The sequence below is a fragment of the Terrapene carolina genome, unplaced genomic scaffold (genome assembly GCF_002925995.2).
Source record: "Terrapene carolina triunguis isolate 2854851 unplaced genomic scaffold, T_m_triunguis-2.0 Scaffold85, whole genome shotgun sequence".
Taxonomy (NCBI): domain Eukaryota; kingdom Metazoa; phylum Chordata; order Testudines; family Emydidae; genus Terrapene; species Terrapene triunguis.
Window position 1 is genome coordinate 43,097,181 of NW_020664436.1, and position 12,837 is coordinate 43,110,017.

Sequence of the window (12,837 nt, forward strand, 5' to 3'; positions counted from 1 at the left end):
CGCTCTCCACTACCCCAATGTGTTGAGATGGCAATTACCATTTTCTTTTCTGGGCAGTCGGGGAAAGTGTTGCGGGGAGAGGTGTCATAAATGTGCAAACCCCAAGACAGTTAAATTACCAACATAGTGATCTAAATAGCTCTTTATATAGGACCAGTCCCTAAGACGAAAATTGGTGGAGTGGTAAATCGATGTGCGCAAACTTTATCAGCAATCATTTTTCCGTGTGTGATGTCAGAATGGGAGAACTTTCAGAAACAACAAAAGATCTCCATTCTAATGCTTGGTCTATCAGCTAGCCCATCAAATTTTCTTGTTTACAGCTATTTCTGTGGTGCTCATCACCATAGTCCTTCACGGCCTGTTTCAGAGAGACACTTAAAGCACATGCTTATCTTTACACATGTGCTTAAGCCCATTCCTTTTCTGCAAAGGATTTAAGCATATGTTGAGTCCCACTGACTACATTTCTTAATTGCTCTACTGAATAGGGATGGACTTCACGTTGAGCATGTGCTTATGTGCTTTGCTGATTCTGGCCCTGAGCCTGGTCTGAGTGTTAAGTTTTGCATAAACAGCAGTAATGGCTCTACAAATTTCATTACAAGGAATCTTGAGAAAATACAAAACTTTACACCAGATTATATATTTCTGTATCATGAAACATACAATCGGTAATAAAAGTAGTAGAATGGTATTTCTTGTACTGGCTATTGGAAATATATTTCTACAATAGAGATGTCACAGGCTAACAAATTTAGAGCTGATGCTGAGTTAGATCTAAATGCCATAAAATTCTGGCTGTTGTCCCTAAATCTAATATGGAAATATGGTTTGTCCTGGTGAAAATGTAACATGGCCTTTGTTACGCTTGTTTTAGTATCATAAGTAACAATCAGGTAAATTAAAACATATTGGCCTGTTTTAACTTGATCATCAGACTCATTGTAAAGTGTTCAAAGTTTAAGGTTCACCAACCTGTGCAGCGGACATGGTTGGAACTGACTAGGGGTGCCAGTTTCAGTTGGCCGTATTTCTGGAGGTTTCATCACGGCATAATCTTTAAAGAGTAATCTTTAATTCCTGGAGACTCCAGGACAATCCTGGAGGGGTGGCAACCCTAGAATTGACCCACTTTCCTGTAAATTTCAGCAGTGTCTCCTTTTTTGCTTATTGACTATCGATCCTGATGTGCAATGAAATGTGTGAGAAAGACTGAGCAGATTTATTGGGCATGAAACTACTGTACATTAGGAACGTCAGCAATCACCTGTTTCTGGGGTATAGTTCCCCAGAATCTTCGGCACAGTCCAAAAGCACCACACTCCAAATTAGGCTGATTTTCTTCCCAGCTCTATCAGCAGCAAAGAGAATATCTTCATTATTGGAGTATGTGTGGGGATTTTGTAAAACTGATGCAGTTCTCCTAGCACAGCCCCACATTCCAAAGCATATTCAATTAAACAGGCACAATGTGTATAGTAATTTACTCCATCCCACTAAAATAAAATGACAGATGAACTGATAGAGCCATTTCATGAACTACATCAGAGTCTTAATGTGCTACTTTACTTTTTAAAATGAGAAATTATGGCAATTAGCATTGTGCCTATGTCATCAGAACAGCGTTTGATGATGAAGAGCTGAGTACATTTGTCAATAGTTTAACTCAGTTTGTAACTGTATTCCAATCGGTGATTCATTGTCATCATGAGGATTATTAGTGCCATTCTTGACACTTTATACGAATTTACTTCCTCTCTGTTTTGATGGTTTTTGGAAGTGATTCAGTTTCCACAACAGAATGTCATAGTAGCATTTGCTGTGACATCAAGAAGATCATTTTAATCTCATCCTCTTCTACAGAAGTCTTATCGCAGAATCACACAAGAAAAAGGCCAACACGTGCCATTGCCATGGAAACGGTATTGAATATAGCAATAACGCTATATTATGAAATCCAGAGAACAAAATGAGCCAGTCCTGCACACTACTGACAAGGTTTTTCATTTGCAGCCTACAGCTACAAACCAAAACTTACTAGCCTGCTGATCTCTGAAATATAGGTGGCCAACGTATGAGCAGGAGTCTGGTTTCATATTCTTATTTGCATACACAACACAATTCATTGGAACAGGCTCGAGGGGGTGGAGTGTCAGACTGGGCTTCACAGGAGAGGGGTGTGTGTGAGAGAGAGAGAATGCACAAAATGGAAAAGGAACATCACAGAATGAGTGGAGGAGGGTGCTGATATGCTTCAAGATGAGAAGGAAGCTGGAAAACCCAACAATCAGCAAGGGGATGGGTGGGAACACACTAGAATGGGAAGAGGAGGAAAGAGAAAAGAGAATACAAAAGAAATGTCACCTTTTAGCATCATCTGCTGTCAGAACTACTGAGTTTAAAGCCACAATTTTAATTTGATTTGTTCCACGTTGGTATCCAAACTTTGTTCAGATTCCATCTGGCTACAGCTGAGAACTGTGTTTACAGTAAACAGTTTTTAAATGTGACTCATACAACAGTGCAGCTAGTGCCATGGGGGGTGGAATGACAGATGTCCTTCCCACAGATTACGCCCTTAAATCAATTTAACAAAGGGATTCAAACCAACTAATGAGGAGTTGATCAAAGTGGTGGTGACCTGAATATAGGGTGACCAGATGTCCCGATTTTATAGGGACAGTCCCAATATTTGGGGCTTTTTCTTATATAGGCTCCTATTACCCCCCACCTCAGTCCTGATTTTTCACACTTGCTGTTTGGTCACCCTACCTGAATAGCTGGTGTTTAGTAGTAGAGGAGGAATGGTATATTCTGCAATGGCTGCTCAAACAGCTAAATATGACTGAGTGACCTCAGAATGTTTTCAAGTCACTTGCTCTAGCTCAGTGGTCCCCAAACTTTTTCGTCTGGCAGGCGCCAGATGACGAGCCACAGAGGACCGTGGCGGTGGACGAGCATCCGCCGAAATGCCGCCGACAAGTGGCAATGTCAATAGGCATCGCTGCCGAAATGGTGCCGACAAGCAGCAGCATCCAGAGGCGTCGCTGCCGAAACGACGCTGAAAATCGGCGGTGCCTCTGGATGACGCTGCTTCTCAGTGGCATTTCGGTGGATGTTTGTCCGCTGGCCAGTACGCAGGCGCACTTAGATGCCCCGGCGGGCGCCATGGCACCCGTGGGCACCTCATTGGGGACCCCTGCTCTAGCTGTTGTGATTTAGAAAGAGTTTTGAACATGGTCTCTTTCTACAAGGATTGGATATCGCATAACATCCATCTTCATGTGTGATGACTATACCCCAAAGTGAAGGACCTTCTATACCCATATAAGCAGCTGCTCTAATGAGTGCTTTCACCCTACATGGAGAAGGCCAGGTAACTGTCACTGCACATCCCTAGTGGTTCTATCTATAGGGAACAGCTATAAATTCCAATCAAGGCTCCAAAGGCTCTAAGGCTATGTCTACACCACCACTTATGTAGGTATAACTTATGTCCTGAAGGGGTGTGAAAAAACATACCCCTGAGCGACATAAGTTGCACTGTCCACACCAGCACTTATGTCGGCAGGAGAGCTGCTCCTGCCGACACAGCTACCGCCTCTCGCTGGAGTAATTATGTCGACTGGAGATCTCTCTCCCATCAGCACAGTGCGGCTACATGAGAGATCTTACAGTGGCACAGCTGCATCAGTACAGATTTGCCACTAAGCTCTCTAGTGTAGACATGGCCTATCAGTGGTTCTCAAATGCAGCCACTGTGACTGCATGTGGCCACCAGGGGCTTTCTTGTGCCCACATTCTCCTGGGCTGTGATGGGGAGGGGGTGGGCCTCTCCCCCTTCCTGTTGCTCCTGCATGCACCGCTTTGGTGTTGGTTGCTGGGGCTCCCAGGAGGGGTTGGGCCCTGCCCACCTCTGGAGACACCTGGGGCACAACGCTGGAGGAGCTGACAGCTGGTGAGTTCCCCACCTTCTCAGAGGCAGTGGGGCTCAGGCTTTGGGCTTCAGTCCTGTGGTGGCCAGGTAGTAGGCTCTGGCTGTGGGACTTTGGGTCCCAGCCCTGGGCTTTGGCTGCACAGCAGCAGGCCCAGCTACACGGCTTTGGGCTCCGTCCCTCAGATGTCGGGCTTCAGGCTCTAGCCCCCAGCAGTCTCCCCTGGCTGCCGACCCCCATTGCCCCGGCCCCTGCTGCCTCCCCCAACCTCCCATCCAGGGCTTAATTTGTCCCCAGGCTTGCCGGGGCTGAGTAAGTCTGCTATGAAAAGTGATACACGTATGTTTGTTAATATCACTTTTCACAACAGACTTAGTAGCTAGCAATAAATACATTACAATGATTTGGACATGTATCACTTTTCATAGCAGACTTACTTGTTTTTATTTGTTTTTCCTAAAGTTAATTAAATATTTTAGGGAAAAGTGGGTGAGTGGCCACCAGCAAGAGTTGGTGGCTGCACTCTGAGGCCAATAAATAATTTGTCCTGAGAACCCTTGGATGAAGGCCCATCAGGGACTGCACCACGGGACCCATGGGCATGAATTACACTGAGCAGTGACCTCGACATGAAATGCCTCCTCCTCACTGCCCCCCGCAAAGGATAAAAACTATTACATAAAAACTGAAATGAGAACTGGACAGGAAGAAAAAAGAGGAAGAGAGTAATGTGGTCCAATAATTCACAATTTTCGGTGTACAACCATAAATCTAGATTCTTAATGGTGTGACGTGAGGGTCACAGTTAGCTAGTCTAGGGAACTATCGTAGGATTTGAAAGAATTTGTGAGGGTGGAGCTAGATGTGAAGGAAAAAAAAGTTTTAGTAGCCAAATAGCTTGGAGATGTCTAGTATGATAGTCTTTTCTAAACATTTTGAATTCTGCATATGAAATAGAATGGCGTGGTACTACTTAATTAGTATGCATAACACAAATCATCATCCACTGAAGGAGTTCATGTTTCTGCAAAGTTCAGTGACACAGAATCTAATAGCCCAAATTCATCCTTAGTTTGACCCTAGTGAAGTCAAGAGTATAAGCCCACAGAAGAAGCTGGTCCTAGGTGCAGCCTTGAAACTGGACATCTGTAAACATTTTGGAATGCTAGAGAAATTTCCACATGCCGTTAAGCAACTTTTCTTGACTCCTCGTGCCCTATTAAAAATAATAGCTCTTTTCTTTTTGATCCAATCCTTTCAGAGATGTTATTGCCTTCTTTTTGACTGTTTTTTTAAACTGAAAAATAGGGGGACAGACACGTGGTACTGGGAGAACAAGTTCGATACAATATGAATAATTTTAGTGCAAAATTTTATTTCAGTTAAAACAGATAAACTGTAATGGTATGATTATCATTTATCAAATGAAAACTACAAACTTTTCATGTTAAAAAGAAAGCAATGCTAGATGGATTTTGGAATAATACCTGGAAAAGAGCAAAAACTGCATTTTCGGGGCAACAAAACATTGACTTAGAAAAATATTGAATAATTCTTTTAATAAATCATTAAAAATAAATTCTCTTTCCTAAACAATGGGCAGAGTTAACCTTTCAGGCCATTACTTTTTTTTCCCTGCACTTTTTCCTTGCTTTTTTTTCTGTGCATCTGGACTTTTCTTCTCTTGCTCTGCTCGAATGGCTGCTTCTTCAGCGGCTAGTGCTTCTTGTTTTTTGAGGTCAGCCTCTAGTAGCTTACTTCTGTATGCTTCCCGAGCACTGAGAACCCTGCCTCGTGCTTCATCTAAGGATACCTATCCAAAAACAAATACCCCCCACAAACAAATGAGCATTCATATATATAATAAGGTCGTGTACCCTGCCATTTAGGTTTCTTGCTCCTGTTCTGACCTTGACTATATTGAGGACTTCTGGTTTCTCCCTTACGTGTTAATGCATATGCATTGTCTATAGTCCTATCCTGCCCTGTGTCAGAGTTGCTTAGTGATTACAAACAGGTGATCTTTTACATCATGAAGAAGAGGAAGTAGTTTACAAAAAGTTGCTTTTTAAAAGCATTTCTAGTACCCTAAGCAATTAGTGTTGATAGAGGACAGGGCACTGGACTGGTCAGGCCCCTGGTTCTAGTCTCAATTCTGCCACTCACTTGTGGTGTGAGCTTAGAAAAGTCACTTAGGGGAAAGTTTTCCAAAAGTGATGTCGTCCCATTTTCAGAAGTGACGGTTGGACCTAAGTATCATTGCAAGTCAAGTTCCTAAGAGCTTTTGTCACTTTTGAAAATGAGATTTAGGCACCTTTCAAATTTTTTTGCCAAGTCCCATTTTCAAAAGTGACTAAGCCGTCTAAGCCGACGAAGTGGGTATTCACCCACGAAAGATCATGCTCCAATACGTCTGTTAGACTATAAGGTGCCACAGGACTCTTTGCTGCTTTTGCAGATCCAGACTAACACGGCTACCCCTCTGATACTAAGCCATCTAAGTCCCTCTGACTTTCAATGAGACTTAGGCCCCAAACTCACTTTTGAAATTTTTTCCCTTAACCTCTCCATGCTTCAGATTCCCCATCTGTAAAGCAGCAATAATGATACTTAGCTATCCTTGTAAAGTGCTCTGAGGTCTATGGATGAAAACACTTCAAGTGCTGATTAGTGTGGCCAAGATGTTCCGATGTGACTAAAGATTTTGAGTGCTGAACAACAAATCTCTAAAAATCAAGCCCCTTTAAAATGTTCCAAGTTAGGCACCTAAAAATTAAGGCACCTAAAAACACTAGTAAGTTCTGAAAATCATTGTGTGTGCTTTATTAAGGACCCAGTCCTGCAAGCTCCCTTCACCCATTGCCGGCATGTAATTGGTCAGTCTATCTTATGTACTGTGCATCATTCAGTATGGCATATGGGAGCTTTTATGAAGGAGAAAGTTAAAATGACTGCAATAAATCACTCCATCTTATTGGAAGGATACTTTCACTGGCTCTTATCCAGCTCTAAAAGATCAGGACTGGGGTCATTTGATTCATGGTGATTAATGCATCACTGTGGCTTGCTTGTCAAAAATCATATTGCTCTTATTGACTCTTAAAGCTTAAGTCAATTTTGTTAAGGTATCTTTACCCACTTCATCTATTAAATAGATCCCAACCTTGACACACTGCACTAATGTTGTACCATCTGCTGAGTGTATTATTTGTAGCTGTGTTTCATCAAAACTTAAGAACTCTACTAGTTTGCTAGCTGGCCTTATGCAGATTTCAGGAAGACTGCAACATACCAATATTATATTCTTCAGCATCTCACTTGGAAACATCAGCAGTGATTTTTTTTTTTGTCAATGCAGTTTTCTATTTTCGACAAAGTTTCCTCTCCTTACTGAAAAAAGCTACATGGCTCTGCATCAAACAGGCCAAACTGGAAATGCCAGATCTAGTACGTACACACAGGTATGTACCAAACACTCCGCTTACTCTCACTTTGAACCATCATGTTACGTTGGTATTTACAAAGCTGTGCCCCTTGAATGTAGTACCTCAAGAAATGTATTCTAGAGCATCACCTCTACAATGTTGTGTAACACTAGTATTTTTCTGGGAACCTTGTGCTTTAACCATGGTTCAAGTGAAATTTCAGGCTCATTTACTCTAATGAAGTGTACTTATTATAGAAGTCCAAATACGTTTGTGTGCATAGGTGGTTGAAATCACAGAAAACCTATCTATGGACTTACTTGTAGATGCTCATACATTTCAAGTATATTTTGCTTCAATAATGTGCGAGCATTTTGGTCTTTTTCTCTTTGTTCCAGAACCAGCTGTCGAAGCTCCCTAAAACGATTTATTTCTTCTGCTTTACGCATCTCCTGCTGTTGAATGATAGACTCATTTCTTAGCACAGGCTCAGGCATTGTTTTTCTGTAGGAAATACAAACATTATTTGTCTCACTTCAGAGGCAGATTAGAACAGTTTTTACATGACTGATCGCCAGTATACAATATATCTAATTGTACAATTCAATGTTACTATCATGATTCTAGATATGGTTAAGGAGCCAATTTTATTCTCACCCACTATTTACTGATGATCATAACTGGAAAAATGATTCTTTTGGCCAATATTTCTTATGCTTGATCCTTTAAAATTTTGGTAAAATTGTGCTCATCCCTATTTTAGTTATCTGGATGGGAATTCAGGGGTTTCTCAGAAAATGGGGACATTTTCAGATCTTTTTCATATTGCAATAACTCAAAATGATTTTTAAATCGCATGTGCTCAGTGAGTACCTGTGAGTGTTTTGATAATGTTGATAAAATTGATTGAGAAATAAAGAAGTTATAAACTATTGAAGACATAACATAAAATCCTAGAAAGAGTCAAGCATGTGAGAAGATATTGGGTCAAATTTTCTGCTGTCTTAATTTCATTCTCTTCAGTATTGTACTAGTTTCCTTCCCAATTAACGCCCTGATTCAGGAAATTGTCCTTATGCCGGACAGCACTTAAATATGTGCTTAACTTTAAGCATGTGTGTGACGTTGCACTCCATATGATTTTATGAAAATATGCTAATGAGTGTGAATATAATGTAACTGGAATATGCTTCATGCAAAAGGTCTCATGTAAGGTATCATTACAAAGCTTATAATCTACTGAGTGTGTTCATCCTATTTGTATGAATGTATCATTCTTGTATCTGAAACTGGGAATATAAAATATAACCCTGAGGTCCTATTGTAGTTTGGCAAAGTGTGGGCCATTAATGATGGTTTAGAACTTTGATAGCTCCCATCAACTAGGACAATTAACTGTAGATGGCTCCGTTTACTTGCAAGCTTTCCTGTGAGTCAGGCCAGGAAGAATGAAGGCTTGGGGTATCACAGGACATGTCACCATGTCACTGGAATCCATCTTAAACCTGGTGCCCAGAGAGAGAAAAGATTCCCGCCTTGGGCCAAAGCTAAAAAGGTGGTAGAAGAGAACAAAGGAGGTTCCAGCCATGAGAAATCTCCTAGTTACCACCTGAGCTGGAGCTAACAAGGATTGTACCAGGGGAAAGGATTGGGCCCAGACTAGGAAGGAGTCTAGTCTGTGAAAGAAGCTTATTGGAACATCTCTGAGGGTGAGATTTCATCTGTAATCAGTTTCTTAACTGTATTAGGTTTAGACTTGCGTGTTTTGCTTTATTTTACCTGGTGACTTGCTTTGTTCTGTCTGTTATTACTTGAAACCACTTAAATCCTACTTTTTATACTTAATAAAAGCACTTTTTGCTTATTAATTAACCCAGAGTAAGTAATTAATACCTGGGGGAGTAAACAGCTGTGTATATCTCTCTATCAGTGTTATAGAGGGCGGACAATTTATGAGTTTACCCTGTATAAGCTTTAACAGAGTAAAATGGATTTATTTGGGGGTTGAATCTCACTGGGAACTGGGTATCTTGGTGTTAGAGACAGGAGCACTTCTTAAGGTGTTTTCAGTTAAGTCTGCAGCTTTTGGGGGACATGGTTCGGACGTGGGTCTGTGTTTGCAGCAGACTAGCGTGTCTGGCTCAACGAGACAGGGTACTGAAATCCCAAGCTGGCAGGGAAAACGGGCTCAGAGATAGTCTCAGCACATCAGGTGACAGTCCCAAGGGGGTCTCTGTGACCCAACCTGTCACAATGTGCTTAAGTTCCATTGAAGTCAATGATGTGCTTAAGTGCTAGCCTGAATAGGAATGGACTTAAAACATATGCTTCAGTGAACTGGGGCCTAAGTATGTCTATATCTAGATAGCTGCACATTAGTACACACAGTATTTATTCCAGTGATTAGACATTTATTTAAATGTATCATTACACATACATGTGCATTAAATATAGTACTTGAATCTTGCATCACACACTGACATACTGGAAGTGCACTAACTATGATTATTTTAATGTATGATCACTGAAACAAACACATATTAAAATAAATTTGCCAGCATATGCATCGTCTGGATTCCACATATTTAATTCTCATGTCATACATTGTGTTACTGTTCAATTCCTTTTTTATTAATTTTTATACAAAGAAAATTAATTGCACTTAGATATAGTAAGGCATAGATTTTAAACACACAAAAGTCAGGTATCGAGCCAAATTCTGATATCACTTATACCTCTATAAATGTGAAAAAAGTACTGACTTCAGCTGAATTACTTCAGTTTCATAGCATGAAACTGAGCTCAGAATGCAATCATGGTTTCTACAACTACTGTGACAGGAATATGACAATCATGGGTTGGGCTAATAAAAGCTGAGGAATAAAGGCTAATGCCATATACAGTAAGTCAAAGTACTGTAATCTATACTGTATGCACCCAGGAATGAATTACAGTTGTAGAAACAATATAATGCAGTCTATAACTCTTCTATTTGTAAATTCTTACTGTAAATACTGCATTAACATATTTTTAGCATTTAATTACATTTGCCACAATTTACCTAACGTAGGGGGTTAGGTCTAGAGGTTCCCATTCCTTTTGCTGAGCTTGTGTGCTTGCGTCAGTGGCTGCTGGTGATGCTATTATTTCAAGCACAGGGGAAACTGCATCTGCAATAAAATAGATTAAACTGGTTACTTTGTTTGGTCATGAAAATCTTCCTCTCCTTAATAAAGTTCTATCCTCTTCTGGCTCAGCAGCACACATTATTACAGGCTGAGCAGGAGAACAACTAACATTTAGCTACTTCTATTTCTTGTGTTATTACAGAATCCCAGAAGATGGAAAGTACTGTACATCTGCCAAGGAACATTTTTAATATACTTCACAATATCTATTTTATGTATAAACTTAGTTAAACCCATATTGCTAACAAACAACTATGGCCAATTTCAGCCATTTCCAAGTTATTCATCTCCCCAAAGGATCTGAGAGCAAAGTATCAGCCCCAAAGGCAAAATAGTGAGATAGTTATGAGTATGTGAAATCAAGGGCTTATTACAGAAACAATTTTTCAACCTTTACTATGTCTGGTGTTGGGAGAATGCCATGATACTGTAAGTGCTGATGGACCCAAAGCAAAGCCCCAGGTCCAAAAATCCTCTGAGCTTGGGGGGGGGGGGGGAAGGAGAGTTGAATCCAAAATCAGATTTCAGTTTTTGACCCCATCTTCATAACAGACCAGATTAAAATCTTAGACTCAAATGCCCCCAGACTGTGGTTTTTTGAAATTTTGATCCAAATGTTACAGCTCTGTTTCATCTCTAAATTATGTAGCATTTGAAATTTTGTATGAAATTAGTAGTTCTACCTCTTGGGCCAACACGGCCCAGGAGACCCACTTCCAACATGTCCATCTGGAGGATAAACAGTTTTGAAAAATTAAGGTTGAAGAGAACTGGCATCTGGGTTAGCAAGTTCTTCAAAGTTCTGAAGGCCTTGTCACATTCTTCTGTCCCTTGCACCTTTCTGGGGCGGGTGCTTTTTACCAGGTCAGTAAGGGCGGCAGCTATTGTGGCGAAGCCGCACAGCCTATAATAGCCAGCGAGGCCTAGGAAATGTCGCACTTGCTTCTAGATTGATGGGGTCAGGCAATAGGTCAATGCTTGGACCTTAATTACCAGGGAGCGTAGCCAGTCCTGTCCCATAGTGTACCCAAGGTAAGTTACTTCTCTCTGTCCCAGGTGGTATTTGGCAGGATTTGCAGTAAGCCCCTGATTCTTGAGGGCCTGCATAATCGCAGTGACGTGCTGTAGGTGGTCTTCCTAGCTGCAGCTATAGATGGCTATGTCATCAATATAGGCGGCTGCATACTGGTAGTGGGGATGCAGCACCTGGTCTATCAGTCGCTGAAAGGTGGTGGCTGCTCCATGCAGGCCAAAGGGCATGGCCACGAACTGACAGAGGCCAAAGGGAGTAGGGAAGGCTGTCTTTTCCCAGGATGCCTTTGTCCTGGGAATTTGCCAGTATCCCTTGGTCAAATCAAGCATGGAGATGTACGTGGGGTTCCCAGTCTCTCTAGTAGCTCATCCACCTGAGGCATCGGATACTTGTTGAATCTTGATATAGCACTGATCTTTCTAAAGTCTATGCAGAATTTTGTTGAGCCATTGGGTTTTGGCACTAGCACAATAGGACTCCTCCACTCACTGTGGGATTCCTCAATGATCCCCAGGTTCAGCATAGCCTGGAGTGCTCCCCACATCTTCAGCAGGGGTTGATGATTCTTTGTCTGGGCATCGTTGCAATGTGATGTTGGGTTAAGGGAGTCCTCCCTGAGAGGGCCAAGAACACCATGGGGAAGGCCTGAGTCAGTTGTAGTATTTGGGCTTATTGCCTCGAGTCGAGCTCTGACCCCACTGGCACAGGGATTTGGTCCGGGGATGTCATGGCTTGAGGCCCCACTTCTGATTCTGGGGTATACGGGGCTATCAGAAGGCTCTCCTGATCCTTCTAGGCCATCAGGAGGTTGACGTGATACATTTGTGTGTTCTTCCATCTCACAGGCTGATTGATGTTATAGTCCACTGGCCCTACCTTTCTTACTACTTCAGACGGCCAATAGTCACTGGCCAATAGTTTTGATTCAGATGTCAGGAGTAACATCACCATCCTGTCTCCTGGTCTGAATGTTCACAATTGTGCCCCCTTGCTGTGGGTACGTTTCTGGGTTTGTTGGGCCTTCAACAGGTTTTCCTTGGCAAATTCTTCAACAGGTTTTCCTTGGCAAGTATTTTCAGGCATACTTGTAGTTGGAGCACATACTGCACTGAGCCCATGACCAGAGACTCCTGTTCTTCCCATGATCCCCAAAGGAGGGCCAAAATTCCTCTGGGTTGTCTCCCATACAGAAGCTCAAAGGGCAAGATCTCCATGGAGGCTTGGGGGATCTCCTGTACTCAAATAGCAATGAT

At 41.9% G+C, this 12,837-nt stretch overlaps 1 protein-coding gene across 1 annotated transcript in view; it reads right to left on the reverse strand.

Moving 5' to 3' along the window:
- Positions 1–5,523: 5,523 nt before the first annotated feature.
- Positions 5,524–12,837, reverse strand: part of ADGB (androglobin) — a 219,879-nt gene continuing 212,565 nt past the window's right edge. Inside the window, 3 exon segments of the mRNA XM_026649581.1 lie at positions 5,524–5,751; positions 7,684–7,867; positions 10,425–10,533. Coding sequence (XP_026505366.1) covers positions 5,560–5,751; positions 7,684–7,867; positions 10,425–10,533 — 485 coding nt within the window. The 3' untranslated portion in view covers positions 5,524–5,559.